The sequence below is a fragment of the Labrus mixtus genome, chromosome 10, assembly GCF_963584025.1.
Source record: "Labrus mixtus chromosome 10, fLabMix1.1, whole genome shotgun sequence".
NCBI classification, from domain to species: domain Eukaryota; kingdom Metazoa; phylum Chordata; class Actinopteri; order Labriformes; family Labridae; genus Labrus; species Labrus mixtus.
The window spans coordinates 28368554-28388385 of record NC_083621.1 but is presented as its reverse complement, the minus strand read 5'-3'; the positions used below and the strand labels follow the sequence as shown (position 1 = coordinate 28388385).

Here is a 19832-nt window from a genome sequence, read left to right as displayed (position 1 = left end):
TTGTTAAACGTCCTGTTTCGAAGGATTATGGGATTTAAAAAATAAATCAAATTAATTTTCCATTCATTTGAGAGATATTAGTGTGATGATTACTCTTTGCCCGCTGTCATAGAAACAAAGAAGACTGACTCTCACGCATGGAGTTGTCCTTTCCAGCCGCTCTCTCTGGGCCCTGGACTGTCCTTGCCTCTGTGAAACCTCCTCAAGCGTGCCACGGGAAGGGAACAGCAATTAATTTGACTGACATCATTCAGAGTGATGGCCGAGATGGTGACAAGACAGGGTGTGTGCGCATGTGCGTGTGTGTGTGTTTGTGTGTTGAAGCGGTAGTATCACCTGCTCCACTGCTCCAACCCAGAGACCCTGCAATGTTATGCCCACTGCTGTGCAAACACGCAGAACACCATTCCCCTTTATGCTTTGCTTTTTCGTTCCAGTGGAGCTTTTGGAGATTCTCAAAGCGATTCTGTCTTCTCAGATTGGCACGTTGGAGAAGTGATGTTTGGACGTGGCAACTTTAGATGATACTAATGACTGGACCCGGGGAAATGATTTACTGAGACAGGAAGAGAGGAAGAAATGGGCAAAGAGGGAGATAGTCTTATGTAAGTATCAAGCAATGGCAACCTAAAAGACGTCACGTCTAAAATGAAGAATCCCGTGTGGTCACATGTCGTCTGTGTGTGTCGAGGAAAAGCACACCTGGCCATGTGAGGGTGTACTTTAAATGCAGTTCATCATTTCCTTGTCACCCTCTCTCTTCAGATGGCATCCTGGGGAATTAAAATGCAATTAAACCGTTTGCAATAATCTGTATTAATCTGCATTAAATAGGTATTATTCACAGCTGGCAGAGCTATCATAATTGCGCTACAGTCAGATGCATTTTTAATTTTTAATACCTCACACGACACCGAGATAAGCATAACTGAGAGTGAGCGTGTTGGTGCTTCAGTGCAACAACATGCTGACAGACATGGATGCACTGTGCATGTTTGCTGCTGCTCTGTATGTCAGTGTTGGCTTTCCCTCAGCGGGGTAAACAGATGCTCTGTATTCATTTTCAGAGAACAAGTGGGGAGATCAAAGAGACAGGCACCCATCAGGTCACTTCTGCAACACCACTTTCTCTTCCAGGGGGAAATCTGATCATTTCAGGGTTGAGGAGAAGCTGCCTTGTAAACCTCAGAATAAATTTAAAAAATATGTTAACATACATGCCATAATCTCGGCAGGAGATTGTTTAAAAATAGATGTACATCTTCTGACCTTTAATGTTCATCCTTTTGAAGCAAGTAACCCCATTCCTCTTCATAGTTTACTCTCGCTCTTCATTTCTTTTTCTTATCATACCCCCTCTGCTCTCACTCTGTTTACTGTTTGTGCTGCGGGCCTCTGGCAGTGCTGTGTTGCCATTCGTCACTCTCAACGGGCTCCAGTGGAAAGGACAGGCCCTCTGACCCCACCACTGGGAGAGGAGCGAGGGAATGAAGGGAAGGGCAGAATCACAGAGACACAGAATTATTACAGAAGAAGAGAGGGGACGCCCAGCCTTTAACAAAGCAGATGAAAAGAAAAGATAAATACAGAGTGACTTTGTGAGGCAGTGTGTCCCACACACACCGAGGTTTATACAGGATACAGAAGCTTTAGGGCGCGGCCTTCAGCGCCTTGTGAGTGCTTCTGTGTGAGTGTTCTGTAACCTTAACAACTGGATCTAGCCAACGGCGCAACCGTTATTGTCTACCAGATCGCTTTCCACCGATAACGGTTGACTGGTAAAATGGCGAATAAAGTGCTGATATTTGCTTTGGCGTTTGAGGAGGAGCATGCCCCTGAACAACCAATGAGCCGTTTATGGGTGAGTTTTAGGGGGCGTTCCGCACCCTGATCCAGGAGCTCCGCTGTACTTACCAGAAAGACCCAAAGATCTCCTCTGGACTCCTTTATATGTATTTTGCTGTATCGTTTGTGACTCATGTCATATAACTCGGTGTAGTGTGAAACAGCAATCACAAGCTGTTCAACCAGTACTTTCACGTTATCCATCTTGGTGGGTGTCTTTTTGGGCACCGGTAACTAGGGGACGTAGGTTACGGGGGAAGGTACACGCGCACCTACTCGACTCGTCAGAAAGGCGCTTCATGTGACACAGCGCTTTTCTGAAAAGGGCGTCAGGCGCAGCGCTTTTTAATAAAGGTGTCATCCTCTTTTTCCATAGGGTTTTGAGTAAAAAATGTGCTGGCAGTTGAGCAGTTGTATTTTTCACTTCAGCATTTTCTTAATTATCTGTACGAGATCGCTAATCGCCAAAGTAGAAAAATGTCCACTCGTTCTCTAACCCTCATGTAGGCTGAATGTGGCAGCAGTAAACAAATGATGCAGGTAATCTGAGAGAGTGAGAGACAGAAATGTCTTCCAGCTCTAAATGCATCGATTTTTCTCATTTTAGATATGAACACATCGACCACTTTACCTTTGCTGTTCCACTCAGGGTGGGATGCTCAAGAGTTGAATAATGTCATGCTGCTGTGTTTCAGGTTACAAGTCTTATAAACATAGGAACATTCATTGAAAATCATTTTACTGCTTTCTGATTGGCCAGGGACATCTCGCCATAATTCAAATAAACTACTTCCGTATGTTTAGACAAAAGCTAACATCAGCTTTTAACCACCTAGCTAACATTATTTTTGTATCGGTGCATATTCGTATAGCTAAAGACAAAATGTGAGCTAACCCATGCTAACATGAGCTACAAATTGGTTCAATGCTAACATCCGCTGTTTTAACTTATGTCGGTAAAGTTATCGAACATGTTGTTTTACTTTGAAATGTGGCCCAATGTCGTGTTTTTCACTCTCCATTTCTTCTCAGCTTCTGTTAAAGTGAGCAATGAAACATTTTGTCGGACGCATGCAGCCATATGAGTTGCAAACCTGGAAAACAGCAGTATGACATCAGCACTAAAGCCGATGTGACATCAGAGGAGAATGGCTGCAATCTGAATACCGTGAGTTGGGACCATGGATGGATTTAGAAGAGGATACAGCATTGGAGGCGGAGCCCAATTCATTCACACGAAAGATACTCAGAGGTGCATAAAGCAAAAAAAGTTGAACTTCCGCGTGTAAAAGTAGCTGGATCTTCAACACAGAGCATGTGCATGTGTAGTCTCACTCCTGTGGCTCTCATCAGCGTTCATTATGTCTACTAAATATCTCTGAATTCGACTTTAATTGCATTTCACAACTTGTAGGACCTAATGATTTAAAAAAGGGATATTTAAGTGTTTGAACATGGTGAATGGACTTGAGCTTGTACAGTGCTTTTCTGACCACTCAAAGCACTTTTACACCTCAGGTCACACCTACACATTCATACACTGATGGACGAGGCTGCTAAGTAGTGAGACCATCAGAAGTAACTAATCCCATACATACGGCGCCGACGAAGCAGCGGGAGCAATTCGGTGTTAGGTGTCTTGTCCAAGGACACATCGGACATGTTGCTCCAGGAGCTGGGGATCGAACCCTGGAACCACAGCCACCCCTGTTTCTATTAGGACGTTGATGTACCTCAAAAAAATGTATCCACTGATTTAAAGACGTCCCTTTCTCTAAGTGTAAGCTTATGGGGAAAAGTATTTTTGGGCCTGATGGCATCATGTGATGCTGCAATACCAGGGTTAACCACTATGTTAAATTGGCTTCAACAGTCGGTGCACTTCAAACCACCACAGAAGCTTCACTATATCTCAGCATTAACCCTTTTGAGCCTCTGACACTCTGACTGAAGAACACCACTCTCAAAAATACATATTGTCCAAACGATCTCCGTTTTCATTTTGAAAACGATACGTTTTGTCCATAGTTAGGTGCTAAGCTGACATGGCTGACAGGTGGGCGCGATGTAGCAGTTTGTCAAGAAGCTTAAAATCTGCTTCAGCTCCAGCTCCTCAGCCTGTCTTTAGATTGACTGAAAGTTAGGTTGATGCAGCATTTCCAACATGGCGTCTGCTGCCGATGAGCCTCTTGAACCCCCTGCAGGAACAGACGGGTGACGTCACACAGGCTTCATTAATATTTACAGTTTATGGGCACAAAGCACAGACTGACATACCAATCACAAATGTCCCATAGGTGTCCACCAGTGTTGAGCTCATATGAGCATGAAGACCATATGATTCATGTCTTAATTTTTCATAATTAATCAAACCACCCAGTGACCCTGTTTTCTGTATGGCTGCATCTTCATTCATTATGTTGCTTCGCCTCTTTAATCAGCTTCTTCCTTTAATTTGTCATGCATCTGTAAGTGGCAGGAAGTGAGAGCAAGTGAGAGCGATAAATGTTGCTGCTGCACACACGCAATAGGAGCTCATTGCACCCTCTTTCATGTATAAAAAAAGCCACTGGTGCATGCTTTGTATTTTTTGTTTTGGCTATATTTGTAGGTTTTAAATCCCCTTCCTGACCTCTGTGCACTTCCATTGATGCGAAAAAAAATGTGAACTAAATATCAGAGGATATATTCCCTCTGGTCCTGATGTGGTTTTCAGTGTCACGCTGTGTCATGGAGTGACCTCTGCTGGAGACGGGCCAAACAAGGATGAGTTGATCTGTCCCTTTGCTAAATTTAAACGATCAAATCCTGCAGAGAAGTTAAGTCAGATCTGATATGTTGGCCTCATAACTGCTCATGTCAGACTGTCACTGAGACGGGGTAGTGAACATGACGGGAGCATGTAAAATATGTTGCTTAGCCAAGTCAAATTCTGCAAAAGAGGCTGGCTGATGAATACTGTGTAACAAGAAAGGTGATGTTCTAATCCAGCCGTATTTAGCAGTAGAGAGGTGGCTTCTGGGAGAGACGGCTCTGAGTGCAGAGCAGGCTAATGCTGCCACTGTTAATACTTTCGCTGGTAGGATGCCCCATGGGTGATGTGACGATGCATATGCTAATCAGCGAGCTTGTGGGGGAGCGCAGATGTGTCTTATCTATTTAAGAGGACAACATCAGCAGCAGGATCTGACAGAGACGGAGTAATCACTGACAAACATATCAGGAAACTGACAGAGAGTTGTCCTCTCCACCTGGGCTGCTGACCACGAGTTAACCACAGCTGATGCTAAACCATGCTTACCACACCATCATAATCAAGCATCCAGACTCTTTTTTTTTAAACGCTGAATTTTAGATGCAATAGTTTTTTGTTCTATGTGCAAGCCTTAACACCTTTAAACAAGAGATGCTTTTGAATAAACATTACAAAGCATGTGTCATCTGATGCCTCTCTGCTTGAAAACACTTTGCATAATAAGAGAGATAAAGTAATGTGTTACTCTGCACCCTTTCCATTTTCAGTCACACCCACATGAGGTGGTGATTCATGCAATATTACTTTTAAGTTTTCTTTCAGGGTTTAAAGTTATTCTTATAATAATAATAATAATAATAATAATAATATACTCTCATGTGTGACAGTTTGAAAACGTCTTGTTGGTTAGCTGTCTGTTTGGGTACCAATCAAAACTCTTCCTTTTATAAAACTGGACTTCCTTTAAAGAACTCTAGAGCACATTTGGCTATACATATTTTGTCTTTTTATTTGAGTATGTAGGGTGTACGTATAGACACTGCTCTCCCATAATGCATTGCACAAAAAGAAATCAAGAGCGTTCATTCAAGCCCATTCTTTCTCTAATTGTTTAACTGGATCAAACATCAGGCTAACAGGTTTTTTTTTGCTCATGAGGTTCTGTGCAGAGTGAGAAAAGAATATCTAAATTAAAATCAATGATTTTCTTTTAATATAAACGACTGATGATGAGGATACATCTGACAGAAAAAAAACACATACTGGGCACAGCAGTGTAAACACAAAGTATAGCCAGTGAGAATATAAAAGCCAGGCATATTTTTTTAGGTTGTGCTCAGTGCATCTGAAAGGGGGATTAACAGAGCAGGAGAGAAGCAGACCACTCAGCTGCAGACATCCCACTCGAGTGACGGCACAGTGACAGGCTAAACAAACATCCTGTGCAGACGGACAGAAAAGCAGCAGGAAGGAGAGGGGAGGGACATGAAGACGGCTTGAGATGTTTTAAAAGAAACTGTGAGTAGACTGAGAGAGGTTGCACCATAAAATAATTTATTTCAAGCAGTCTGGCCCTCTCTGTCATTGAAGGATCAAAAACATTAAATAACAATTGTGTTGTTCATTATTTTCACTAATTTTGTACAAGAGCCACAAGATGAATTTAGCTGGAGGAGAGCTACATGCATGCAAAATGTCCAGTGATCTTTTACACCCCTGTGGTGTCCTGTAGGTACGAGAGAAGTCAATTCATCAATCCTTTTTTTGTGACATTTCACAAGTAGGACACTCTACATATAGAGCAGATCGAGACTGTATCACATTAGAGAGACCCAGCATTAACCCACTGTGAGCAGGAACTCTGAAACAGTGATGAGGAAAAACTTTGAACAGAAGCAGAATCAGACAGAAAAAATGAGGTATGTTAAAAAACAGACAAAACAGAGCTGTGGTTTCCAACAATAGAAGCAACAATACACCTATAATAACTGACAACAGAAAAGATTAAACAGTTGTGACTGGTCGTAATAAATGAGTAAATTGTAAATGGTCTTATAGCACTTTTATCGTCTTCTGACTCAGACGACCTTCCGGTTGAGAGACGGCCGACTCAACCAACTGAGTCACAGTAATATCTGAAACAGTTTAGATCAAGTCTACAATTAGCAATAAAGAACTATAAATATGATAATTTAAGCACTTAGGTCAGCTGAGGTTGTTCTAAATGTGCTATATAAATAAACTTTGGGACAGAGAGAAAAAAGGGGAGACAGGAGCTTGATATCCTACTGGTAGAAAAAGCATGTTACACAAACATGAACACATTCTTCCCTTTTTTAAATAATCCTTTTAGAGGTGCAAAAACAAACTACTTTGCTGCCTTTCAAAGTGGTTGAAATAGTCACTGCACTTCTAGCACTCAGCAGTTTAACAAAGTTGACTTTTTCTTTGAAAGCAAAATGTTCCCGTTCTTCAGAAGTACACTTTCAGCAAAGCGTCAACTTCAGAGCTCCAGATTGCTTCTCTTTTGCCATGTGTGAAACTGTGAGACGCAGTGTTTTTGTACTTTTCAGTTTGCTGACCAAGAGAGTCATATTCTCTGTGAAGAAAAAAAATATATAGACAGGTTTGGTTAATGATGTATTCAATAAAAAAAACGGTCTGCTCTTTAGAGGGGCGCAACACAAAGTGCTACCATGCAGATGACGTGAGTAGAGAGCTTCTTTCACACATTCTTTTTACCCTATCTTCAAGTGCTTTTACCTCTTTAAAAATCGAGTCATTTGATACAAAGCTTTTTAAAAACAGTGAAGCCAAAGTGACTTTTTGTCTGTCTTAAAATGTAGGCTGAATTTAAAGTCATTCCAGCAGTTATAATGAGGAACAATGTGAATACAAATGAACAAAAGAGGTCAGTAAGGATACAAAAAGCCTCACTAAGATAGTCCAGTATTAGAAATCCCTCAACATTTATTAACGTAGCTGGACGTCCTGTGGCAGTGCGTTTGTGCTGGTTTTAGGATTCTATAGGAGGGAGGCAGACAGCAGACACAGTTTGGTCTATTTTAGGAAGAGACTTGTCAGACAGGAGCACAGCAGGAGCCTCTTCTGCCCTCTGGAAAGTTCAGATGGGACCACACGAGCACAAGCAGATGCTTATGTGCTCAAGGGAACGCACGCACGCACGCACGCACGCACGCACGCACGCACGCACGCACGCACGCACACACACACACACACACACACACACACACACACACACACACACACACACACACACACACACACACACACACACACACACACACACACACACACGGACACAGCTGGGAGACTGAGGGTACATGGGATTTGGATCCTTTCTTTGGCCACAGTTGGAGAACAAAAAAAACATTCTCCACATGTGTATGTAGCTCAGTCCTCTGTTATCTAGCAGCAGAAAATAAATCAATAAAGCAAAGGGTTAAAAAAAAAGCTCCAGCTGACCAAACGCTGCTGTAACCTGTGTAACCTGCTGTAAGCCACTTTAGGGCTTACTGTGCATGTCACAATGTAATATGACTCCCAAAGGAAAAAAATCTCTCTTCCCTGCTTCTCTTTCACGCTGAGGTCAAAGGTCGGGGTCTTTTGGAGAACAGCCTCCCTGCACTCAGTGTTCAGTGGGCTGCTCAAGGACACCACAATGGGGTAGATGCTTGGGGGCTTGAACTCACACCACTCTGATGTCATATTAACTTGTGTATGACAGATGCTAACTCACAATGAGCATGCTAACAGGTTAATACTGTTTACAATCTAATATTAACAAGTTGCTTGCTATCACAGGTTTAATAGCACAAAACATAAAGTTTGGTTAAGGCTGTTAGCAATGTGATCACCTACACAGGTAAGCCAGCCGGCCCTTTCCCAAGTTGTCAAAAACAATACTTTTATTTAGACACAGAGGTTTCCCTAAGAGTCAGCATAAGATGCACAAGATTGCAATAACTGCATTGTTAACCGATCTGCACCAATATTTGATGATAATTTCTCTTGTGGATCATATAAAAACTTCAAGTCTGCTATGGGGTGGACCTCAGGGGGGATTGATGGTCGAAAACAAGAAAGTACCTTCATGCAGCAGACCTTGGACCTACTCACATGTGAACCAAAAGACCACCTTAACCGAGCATAAGGGATTTGGAAATAAATCTTCTTTGTGAAAATAAACGTTTTGCTGACTCATTAAGTCCACGTAATGTGTCCACATTAAACCAGTTTGCAGATGTCAAGTTAAAGGACGCCCAGTTTATGTGCTTAGTGCACGTCCATGTATGGGGTCTTTCAAGTGGGCAGCCTGGGTTCGAGTCTGACCTGTGGCTCCTTCCCTGCATGTCATTCCCCACTCTCTCTCTCTCTCCTTGATTTATAACCTCTGTCCTATCTCTACAATAAAGGCACAAAAAGCCCTAAAATAAATATATACAAATCAATGAAAAAATGACGCAAGAAGCAACAAACAGATGCCAAGATATCATTAGAATTCAAGTGAACAAAACAGGAAGGTTTGTCATCCTGTTACTAAAAATAGATTTTCTCATAATCGGATACAGAAAATCTAAATATTAGACGAGTGACTTTTGAGCCCAAATGGGAATTAGTATCAGTTTATACTATTTCTTATGTGTGAGGTCTAATGAGGTTTTCTGTTCATTTTGACCACCTGAGCATTAGTTAGTTATATCCATGAGACGTGTGCGCATTATCCACAGAGTAAAGGTTCATTTTCCAAGGAAACTCAAAATATCCCTATGTTCGCCACAATATCTGTAATCAGTGATTTAATACCTTCTGTTATTGTGTTTGGTCTTAGATGTCCCACCCTGGTCGGGCTATAGTTAGCACATACTGTAAGCTTAATACTAATGAGTAAATATTCAGAGAAGTTACACTGAGCCAGTTTCAAAGTCACAAAGACAGAGATGATTACTCTTTAAGCTGCATCACAAACAGACTTTACAACAGAACTATAAGCAAATCAATGTTGAGGAGATAAGCTCAGCATCAGTGAAACAGCTTTATTAAAATCATCCAGTTTGTTAGGAAAAGGCTTAATAAATGTCCCATTCATTCAGAAATAACGGGCTTTATTCAGGGTCCATCAGAGACGCACCCTTTGATGCAGGAGAGTCCACTCTGCACAACAGTCAGCAGCCTTTCAGAACAAATGGAGTAAATAAGTTATGAGTGCTCAAAATACAAAGTCAAGCGATCAGTAAAGCTGTTAGAAGTCGTCCTGACAGGGTCGGGATGTCTGAACTGAGTTTCACTGCAATCTATCTAATAGTTGTCAAGATGTTGAGACTCAACCCTCCACATATCTTCTGATGGTAGAAGCAATGTAAAGAGGATTATCAAAGTCAGAAAGGTCCTGGTACAATATCTCTGCCAATTTCAAAGCAATCCGTCCCATACGAGATATTTCAGGCTGGACTTAAATAGACCAACAGGCATTAGAGAGTGGATTTACATGAGGGATGAAAAAAAAATACATGTTCAGCTGCAGCCCTTTAATTAAATAAGGATTTGTATTCTCAGGATTTACATCAACATCAGGAGACGTGATTGAAGGAGAGGAAGTGGAGATGAATGCTTTTTTAATCTTCTTTAATTGTCCCGTCTGGAAGTCTGCTCCCCTGCTTAGCCCGCCTTCTGTTTATCAATAAGTCAATATGTGAGCAGACAGGGGGGCCAAGACCCCGACACTGTATTCACAAGTATTAAACCTGCTATCACTTCATGTTTTAGAAAACCCCCTCATATGATTTTTTGTGGTCAAAGTGATGCAACATTACTTCTTTCAGACCAGGCTCGGTGTCCTTCAGTACAACGGAGGCCGTGGGGGAGATTGATGACTCACTGGATCTCAGGAGACAGAGCGGGCGCACAGATCAGTGAGGGGGACCCGGGACAATGGTGAAGTCTACAGATGGCACCGCTCTGAATACAGGGGTATAAAGCTCCCACAGGGGGATATATGGAAGTCACTGCAAGAGGCTAATTCAGTTGACATTGGTGTGTTTTATCTTGAAGAGCCACTTCAGAGCGTTGAATAAAAAGATCTAATCCTCAAGGTAATGTGGTTTTTAAGAGGCTTACTGCGACACATCTGAGGAAAAGAGGAGGGTATGTATCCAGTGTACAGATGCAAGCTTTAACTCACATCTTACTCCATGCTGTTCTTTAGTCTCACAGGTTGGAAGTAACATTGAGCCAGGATGTTTTTAACTCGAGCCATCAAACACAGTAAGACAGTATTAAGAGAACAGTTCTCCTACATAAACAACCCGGAAATAAAGTCCACACGGGTTGAGAGTAAGAGAAACAGAAAACTGTTTACAAAGCTTTATAGAACAAATCCAAAGAGAATAATATCCCATTTCTGGGATGAATTCTACAGTGGCCCAGATCTTAAAAAATAAAAAAATAAAATCTGACCCCAGAGAAAGCTTTCTGTCTTTTAACCTCAAAGCCAAAGCTTTTTAGGTGTGTCTTTATATCTAAATAGGTCATGCTGTTTGGCTGTCCTGATGGACGGATACGTCTCTTGAAACCGGGTGAAAGAAACCAAACAAAAGACAGAAACTGCTAGAGGTGGGATTCCTCAGAGCACAGGGGAACGGGTTGTGTCGGTGTGTGTGCTCGAGCATGTTTCCCTTCAGACTCAGGTTCTCCCAGTGAGGAAGCTTTCCACTTGTTATCTAAGCTGCAGATTTATGCAGGAGCTCGTTTTGCCATTATAATCAGGAAGCAAATGGGAACGGCAAAGTGATAGAGGTTTGTTAAAAGCCTTCTACAATTCATGTAACAGTGAGGTAGAAAAGGGGGCGCTGTTTGGTTAGTGCGCACACCTCATGTATGGAGGCTGTAGTCCTTCAAGCGGGCGGACCCAGGTTCAGATCCAACCTGTGGCTCCTTTCCCACATGTCGTTCCCTACTCTCTCTCTCTCTCTCCCTGATTTCTGACTCTATCCACTGTCCTATCTCTCCAATAAAAAAAAGGCACCAAAAGCCTGAAAAAAAAACCCCAAAAAAACTGAAGTATAAAGACGGTGAAATATGGTCGTTAGAAATATAGGACATGAAAATCCCCCTCCCCTACAAAGATGGAGGATAGAGCAGGGATTGTTTGAGGAGACACACCTGCTCCACAGCTTTGAAGAGCAGATGAAAGCATGTCCTCTGATTACAGCACTTGGAACAACACAAATGTCAGTCTCACTCCCCCCCACCTCTTTTATCTATCATATGTAACATTATTGACACACTCTTTGGAAGTGTTCCTCAACAATTGTCTTATTTCTTTTTTTTTTATTGCTGTGCAATGGAGCACTCACTACATCTCAGCTCTGCTCCTGCGTGTGGTTAGGCGATGAAATCTCAGTTTTACTAAACAGGCTGGGACAGGAGAGGAGAGGGGGGCAGTGACCAAACTCTTCCTTTTCTATTTGAAACACGTCGTCTCTGACTGCTTCATTTTGCCATAAACACGTCAGAACAGATGAAATGGATTCATAAACTGCATGCGAGCGTGTTTAATGAAATGCCAGTGTGATAGGAGTAATTGAATGTCTGCTTGTTATTATGAACATCTGCAATTATCACAATGAAGGGAGGAGGAGAGCTAAATGATATTAAACTGCACCTACTCTCAATCAGTTCCTATCTTATATTGTAATTTGGAGTAAGATGGATGTAAATGGCTGTGCAGTGATGCATGAATAAGGACAGAAATGCTTCCGTCCCTGCAACAGTGAACTCAAGAAATCCCAAATCACCAAACTCGTGCGATCCAGCTCCGGCAGAATGGAACAATCCATGAGTGTCATCTTTTATTCACAAGGCTAACTCATGAGGAATTAAAGTGACATTATCTAAGAGCTGTACATCGTGAGCTGGACAGCATGTTAATCTCTATCTCAGACGATGTGTTGTCATCTACAACGTTTAGAAATAGCATTGTAAGAAGAAGTCTCTGAATGTGAGAGTCGTCAGGACTGCAAAGGCCTCTCTGAAATCAGTGCAACAGAAACAAATGTGCAGCTGCTACACCTAGTGGATGTATGACAGAGCTGCAGGACCGTAAGATAAGAAGAACAAGGCTTATGACAGTGGAAGATTTTGTGAATGAAATGTAACAACAATAAATGAAGTTCTCCCCACATGAGAAAATAAATTCAAATGGACCACCTTTGAAGGACAAAGAGTTATTAATGTTCCTACCGTCCATTTACAAAAGTTTGGAAGAGACCGTCTATGAACATAAATAATAAAAGAAATAGAGGGCAAAATCTACAGCCATGGTCCTTTTCAAAATGGTTTTGTATCAAATTCAGGGAAAAAATTCATTAATTTAGGGAGATAATACTCTTTGGTAACACTTCAAGAGCCGTCACTTTGTAACTTTAGAAAATTAAACATCAAAATCAAGGGCATTTTCTTCGTTTTGTCCACCACCTTCTTCACTGGAAAAGTGGTAGGAACGAAAAACTTCACGGCCAGTATGGAGAGCAACCAATAACTTCAATGGGGAAAACATTGAACAAACAACTAAAACGCCAATAGTGATAATAATAATAATAATAATAATAACTTTATTTATATAGCACCTTTAAAAAGAGTGGTTTAATAGTAAAGTTAGGTCTCATTGAGCCCGTCTGGAAGATTTCTCGGACTATTAGCCTGTGAATAGGAGGAGCTATTTAGTGTTGTTAGAATTAGTTTTGTATTTAGTTTTCTAATATTTGGGTGGTGTTGTTTATTTAGTTATTCTACACGTTTTCTTTATTTAGAATAGATATTTGGGTTTCTTTTGCTAGTTATTTGTTTAGTAAATTTAGTTTTGCATTAGTATTTTTGTTAGGTATTTTGGGTAACACTGGGGGCACCCGAGGTTATTTAAGAGGCAGGTAGAGGACCAGCATGCACCTGGGTGGGCCTATGGTTTTTTACCAGCGCAAGAGAGGCAGCAGGAGCCACGATTTCTTTGTTCTTTTGTTTTCTTTCTTTTGAACCAAATAAACCACCAATAAACCGCAGATCTCTTGCATGGACATTGGACTTCTTTTGCCTGCGTACATCACATCCCCCATGGTGCATCAGTGGTTATTTGATTATGTTTATTTAGATTTTTTTGTTTTTGGACAAATACATACATACATGTAGCCACTACATTTAGTTTAACTAATATTTATATATCTTCTCATGATTCATTTTTAGAGCCAACATCTTTATTCTTCATAATCTATGCACTGCACCCCTTTGAGCAGTGACGATAACTCCTTCACTAAGTCTTTGCTTTAAAAACATCTGAAACCAGAGAGCGGTGTTATTGGGCAATCAAAGTAATGAAGTACCTCACTATCAGCTTTCTGCTGGGTTCATATCACACTGGAGGAAGCAAATGGACAGTGAAATATATGCTGATGGTTTACAAGAGATCCCAAAGTTTGCAGCATGAGAAAGTAAGAGAGAGAGAGAGAGAGAGAGAGAGAGAGAGAGAGAGGCCATAAAATGTGCTGTGTTCTTATCATTAAGTCAAAGCACTATTTCACACAGTTTTAACATCAGAACTGAGGGACAAGGACAATTAACCATGTGACTGCACACAAAGTTCAAATAGTTCATTTTCAGTAAGCGCTTAAAGAGAAACAGTTCATATCAAAACAATACATCTCAACGTCTGTGAAATCCCAGAGTAATATATAAGCACATGTTCTCAATTGAGACCATGTGAGACATGCTATTTGCAAAAAAAACAAGATTTTTTTCAAACACAAATTTCATCTTTTCATCTTAATAGGAAGGACAGCTGAATAAATAATCATTAAGCAAAGCCACCTTCTGGCTCACGCAGTCCAGTCAGCGTCTACCCTTTCTCTGCATGCAATGGATCATCTGCATGTGAGCCACAAGAAGCACGAGAAGCCTTTACAATATTACACCTTTCCATATCCAGTGAAAAGCTCTAAAGCAGATTAGAAGGCTCAACGATTCGACTAATGTGTTTTAGTTCATCACGCACAGCTTCCTTACTTCAAACGTTCCTTGATGAGTGGATACAAGAATTCTAATGCAGTTTTTTCTAAAAGATAACCTGACTATAACACCAAGATGAACCCAATGTGTAGTTCTTTACCCTCTAAAAACAATGTGCCTGAGCAGCCCTGTAACATGTCAGTGAGCATGCGGATCAAGAGAACGATCACAACAAGTTCTTTACTTCACACATGTTAAGCATGCTGCTATACACCGTCTTTAGTCCTATAAGAGGTTTGCTGTTTGGACCACTAATCAGATTAGAGTTCTCAAAACAAAATGGGTTTGTTCATAAATGAGTCTGATTTGACGTGCGCGCTCTAAACGCATGGAGGGTTCTGTCTCCTTTTGTTTTTCTAGCACTATATGTGTATGTGATCGAGAAGCACAGAGAACCAAAGGAATGAATCAGCTTACACTTTTAATGTCAAAAAGCATAGTTCATCATAATATATTCTAATGTCATTTAAGAATGTTTTGACTTTAAAGTAAGTATTCACGTCACGGCAACAAATTGTAAATCCACAGTCCAAACCTATTACTCTCAGAGTAGGAGTATAAGGAATATTGACATTTACATGGGTTTCAAAAACAACAGTTTCAAAAGCAACATGGACTGGAAAAACTAGACATGGCCGCACAATAACTCACACCACAAAATGTTTTATAGGCAGTAAAGGATTCATAATCAGACTCTTTAACAGCATCACCACCTCATGACTCATATCAATAATGCTACACACTGTGTGATTTTAATAACAATAACTCTTTCCACAAGTGGAAGTGTACATACCTTGTATTATTCTATTATTGTATTTTTTCTCCCTTTATTTAACTGATGTAGGCCTTTATATGTTTGATTTTTAACTTCTTGTTATTTTTGATAATTATATTCCTGTTTCTTGAGCTGTTGTTACAAAAAAGTTTATCTTTATAATCCCAGTGTTTCAACCAAATTGTCTTCATCAGGTAACATGTTTTTGTTTGTTTCATTTGTATCTCCTACAGTCTCACATCACTGTTAGCCACCCTCCCTCTTCTTTTGATGACACGTTCAAATCAACAGCACGATGAACAACACTGCTTCCTCTCAGGTGAGATGGAACAGGCCGACCTGGGAGGCGTACATGGCCAGATGTGAAGCAGGAAGAAGGGGGAAGGGTGCAGCTGGTCCAGCCTGCAGGTTTACACTTAGTGGGAAACCGAAGAAGGAGAAGCCGGGGTTGAAGAGAGCTTTGAGGCCGATTATTTTGAGTTTGTCTAACTCCTGGAGCCTCTTGGCTTTGGCTCGTCGGTTTTGGAACCAGATTTTGACCTGGGTCTCAGACAGCATCAGGGAGGAGGAGAATTCAGCTCGTTCTGTGATGGACAGGTACTGCTTCTGATAAAACTTTCTTTCCAAGGCCAGCAGCTGCATGGTGGTGAACGGTGTGCGAGGCTTACGGCTGGTTTGGTGCTTTCTCAACGAGCAGACTGCTGGACTGAGCTGCCCTGGAGGACAGAGGAGAGGTGAAGATAAAATTGGGTCGAGAAAGCGGTAAACTTTGTAATATATTTTTTTGATTAAATGTCAATAAAGCTGGATAAGGGCTGAACGATGGATGAGTCAATTAATCATAAGTTTCATTATGATCAATCAATTAATCAGAGAAACATGTTAGACCTTTCTTGTTGGCTGTTTCTTAAAATGATTGCTCTCTGGTATCATTAATACTAAACTTTTAGACTATACATTTAATTAGCCTAAAGCTCTAAAAATGGAGGTCAGCTATATTCATGAACAGAACATCACGTTTAATCATTTAATAAAAAAGAAAGAAAACAAACTAGTATATTGATGTTTATAAATTGATCAGGTGATTGGAAAATCACTTCAATGTGTAAAAGTTTTGCACGTGCAGCCAGATCCAAACAGAGATCTATAACATCTTATATTTAATTCTTCTTTCTGTCATTTGAGGCACTCAGACGTTAATCCTTTAAATGGGTCATTATTTATCAGTAAATCCTTATAAAACACTTACGTTGCGTCATCTTCTTCTTCATGTGGTTGGATGTCAAAGACGCAGAGCTCCCTCGTCCTGATGGCTCCGATTTGATAGGTTTTAGTTTGTGGAAGACCTCCTCCTCCTCCCTACAAATGTGATGGTAGCTCATGAGGTGACCTCTTCCCTCCTTTCTGTCCGTCACCAGCGCCTCATCCCTCCAGTCGCCACAAGAAGACATGCTTTCGTTTTAAGTAAGGCTTTTTCCAATTCCGATCCCAAAATCACACAAAGGGGAAAACATGAAGCGTCCAGATGTTGATAAATCCGGGGAAGAATGTCAGAGTGTGCACTTAACAGTCGGCCAAATGTGATGTTTGAAAAACTTTTAGGGAGGTACTCGGGACTTCTTTGAGCCAAAAAAAATGTGTCCTGATCCGGGGGTTTGGGGAAGACTTGTGATTGGACGGTGTGTTTGGAAAGAGCGCTCTGTGGTGCCACACCCCAAACAGCAGGTCAGCTGCACATCAGCTTCATTCAACAGCAGTTTGTCTGGAAGAACAGATTTGCTGGAAAACAAACCATGAGGATTTATTATAATGATTTAAGAGTAACAGGTCGTGTTTTATTTGTTCTGCAAACTACAAAGATTTAGTTCACATTGAAATCAAAGTAAGAATAGTCTTACTATGTTTTGTCTCAAATGAATGAAGTTCTGTTATTGGGCAGAAAAAAACACATATTATGTTATCTCTCAGCGCCATCTTTAAACTAAGCTTTAAAGGATTATCCAGACTGTCTCTGCGTGAGCATCACCACGATGAAAGCATCCGTATAACATCTGAAGAACTCCATAATTCAAGCTCATACTCGCAGAACCTGACACAACAATCATGGGAGTAATCACAATGGTAATCGATAAGCATGCACACACTTTAATGTGAGAGTCAGTCGAGAGAAGGATTATGGTTTAAGGCCGGCTTTTCAAATGACTGTTATTACATTGTTATTATTAACACCTTGTAATTAGGTCTTTGGAATCCGGTTCTTTTGAGCAGGATTTAATGGTAATGATGGAAAATTGCTACCTTCCTGAGGTGTGTGGCGCCCACTGCGATTATTCCCAGTCTCGGCTCTGTCTCGTGCCCGTTTGAAACATCATGAGACAGGCACAACATCAGCTCTAAACATGGCCTTAAATGTAATGTAATGTAAGATCCTGAAGTCCAGCCAAAAGGCCATGGATGTTAAAACAAAGAACAAAGAGAGAATCAGATAAAATAATATCAGACTAAGTTATAAAGTTCAATCAGCCAAAAGCAATGCGCAGTCTGTCCTTGTCTGTTGTGTGTGTGTGTGTGTGTGTGTGTGTGTGTGTGTGTGTGTGTCTCACACACAGATGCCCACACGTATGAAAGTGTGTCCAGAGCTCTGTGATCCTCCCTCAGAGAGTGTGTGTGCTGTGTGTAGCAGGATTACAGTGGTATCAGAGCCTCGACATCATTAGCCTCCACATCCAACAAAGTGCTCAAACACAGCATGAGCTTACTGTCCTGGAAACAAATGCATTTAGGACCCTGTGTGTTATTTCAGTGTGCTTCCTGTAGTTTCATAGATGCCATGTGAGTGTTTTTTCTACACACATTTAATGAGATATACATGTTTATCTACATATCTACAAATCCTACTGGCTAGAAATAACTGTGCTTAAACACAGCATGATGGCTTGAGTATTGACAATGGTAAAACTAGATGTTATTTACATATAGGATATCGGACTTTAGAAGACAAGTGCCCTCAAATCATCTCCATCGTCAGGCTGTTCAGACGAGATGGAAACAGCTCCTTCTATGTTATTATGAAGTACATTTCTTATTCTTATTCTTTTTTAAAGGTCACATTGTACCAAAACACAACAGAGTAACATTCAGCTGTCATGACAACTGAGTTAATTGAGTTCTAACCTATGGAAGCATATTGCTGCCACATTTGAATATATTAATAAGATAAATAAGTAGCAGTTGTTTTTTTATTTCATTGTCAGTTGAACTGAAATGTGTAAGATGAATTAGCTGCTCCCATACATTCACAGATCAGTAGGCAGATTTTGAATAGTTAATAGACTTTAACTAGCATAGTCAGTCTTCTACGTCCAAATAGCCACAGATGACTTAGCGCTGAGATACTTCTTCTGAGTCTATCATCCAATTACTGAGACGACGACACACAGGGGGAGTGACTGATGTTCAGGTTTAGTCTGACTCACTACTGGTTTGGATACTGCTTAATGAGTGGTATCCCTTATGTCGGCAATCTATGTTTTTACACCAATAATACAAACTCTTGGTTCTCCTCGTTTCGGAGGAGACGAGGAGAAATCTAGGTATCGTAATTGGTATGGGTAAAAAATGTTACGTTACGTGTCTTTACAGCTAAAGCAAAGGTTACAGAGTCGAGCAGGCCAGAGTGCTAAACCACAATAACACTGCTCTCTACTGCTTCATTTCACCTGCATTACTTTGCTACTAACATTTGGCTGAAGTCTACAGTTTGCAAATATAAAAGGCTTGTTAAAGAAACTTTATCTTAAAGGGGACAAATTATGAAAAATCCACTTGTACAGTGTTTTTGAACATATATTTGTGTAACCTGAGTGTCTACTGACCCACAAAATGTGAAATAAACCCATCCAGTCCTTTGTTTGTGGTCTTCATAAGTCTTACAACACAGATACAAATGCTCTGTTTCAAATGTGCTCTCCTTGTGATGTCACAGTGGGATTCTGGTAAAAAAAAATCCCCTCCCCTCCCCTGGTATCTCCACCCATGGACTCCACCCCCAGCCTGGAAAAGGGGGAGAATATGTCCTCTTTAATGAAGATCCAGAAATCCAGTGATAAGAAATGACAGAAAAAATAAGTGTGTGCTCCTCCACAGGTGAATCAAGGCTGAATCTCATCCACAGACAATCTCTATAAACTAAAGAAATGCATCACCATGGACAAGCTAAGGCAGGGGAAGTAAAGGAGCTCTTAAGATGTTTTCCCAAAGTTTCCTAAAGTTTATTCACACTGCTGTCAACCTGCATGCCTTCAGATAAGTCTTGTAATATATAAAAGCTTACATCTCCCAAAACTGTTTATTTACTGAAGCAATGTGGTTAGAGTACTT

The 19832-nt window shown here is 40.8% G+C and overlaps 1 protein-coding gene across 1 annotated transcript; it reads right to left on the bottom strand.

Moving 5' to 3' along the window:
- Nucleotides 1–15262: 15262 nt before the first annotated feature.
- LOC132981548 (homeobox protein MSX-2-like) lies at nt 15263–17076 on the bottom strand. The gene is made up of 2 exons (XM_061047481.1): nt 16702–17076; nt 15263–16168 (listed from the first exon to the last, which is right to left on the bottom strand). The coding sequence occupies exons 1-2, from the start codon at nt 16901–16903 to the stop codon at nt 15768–15770; spliced, it is 603 nt and encodes a 200-aa protein (XP_060903464.1). The 5' UTR covers nt 16904–17076; the 3' UTR covers nt 15263–15767.
- Between the last annotated feature and the right edge of the window lie 2756 nt (nt 17077–19832).

Bases quoted from the DNA above. Each gene is read 5' to 3' on its own strand.
- LOC132981548 (XM_061047481.1), bottom strand. From the start codon at position 16,903: ATGTCTTCTTGTGGCGACTGGAGGGATGAGGCGCTGGTGACGGACAGA. The intron at 16,169-16,701 runs GTAAGTGTTTTA...TCTGTCCTCCAG, and splicing joins GAAGAAGAAGATGACGCAAC to GGCAGCTCAGTCCAGCAGTC.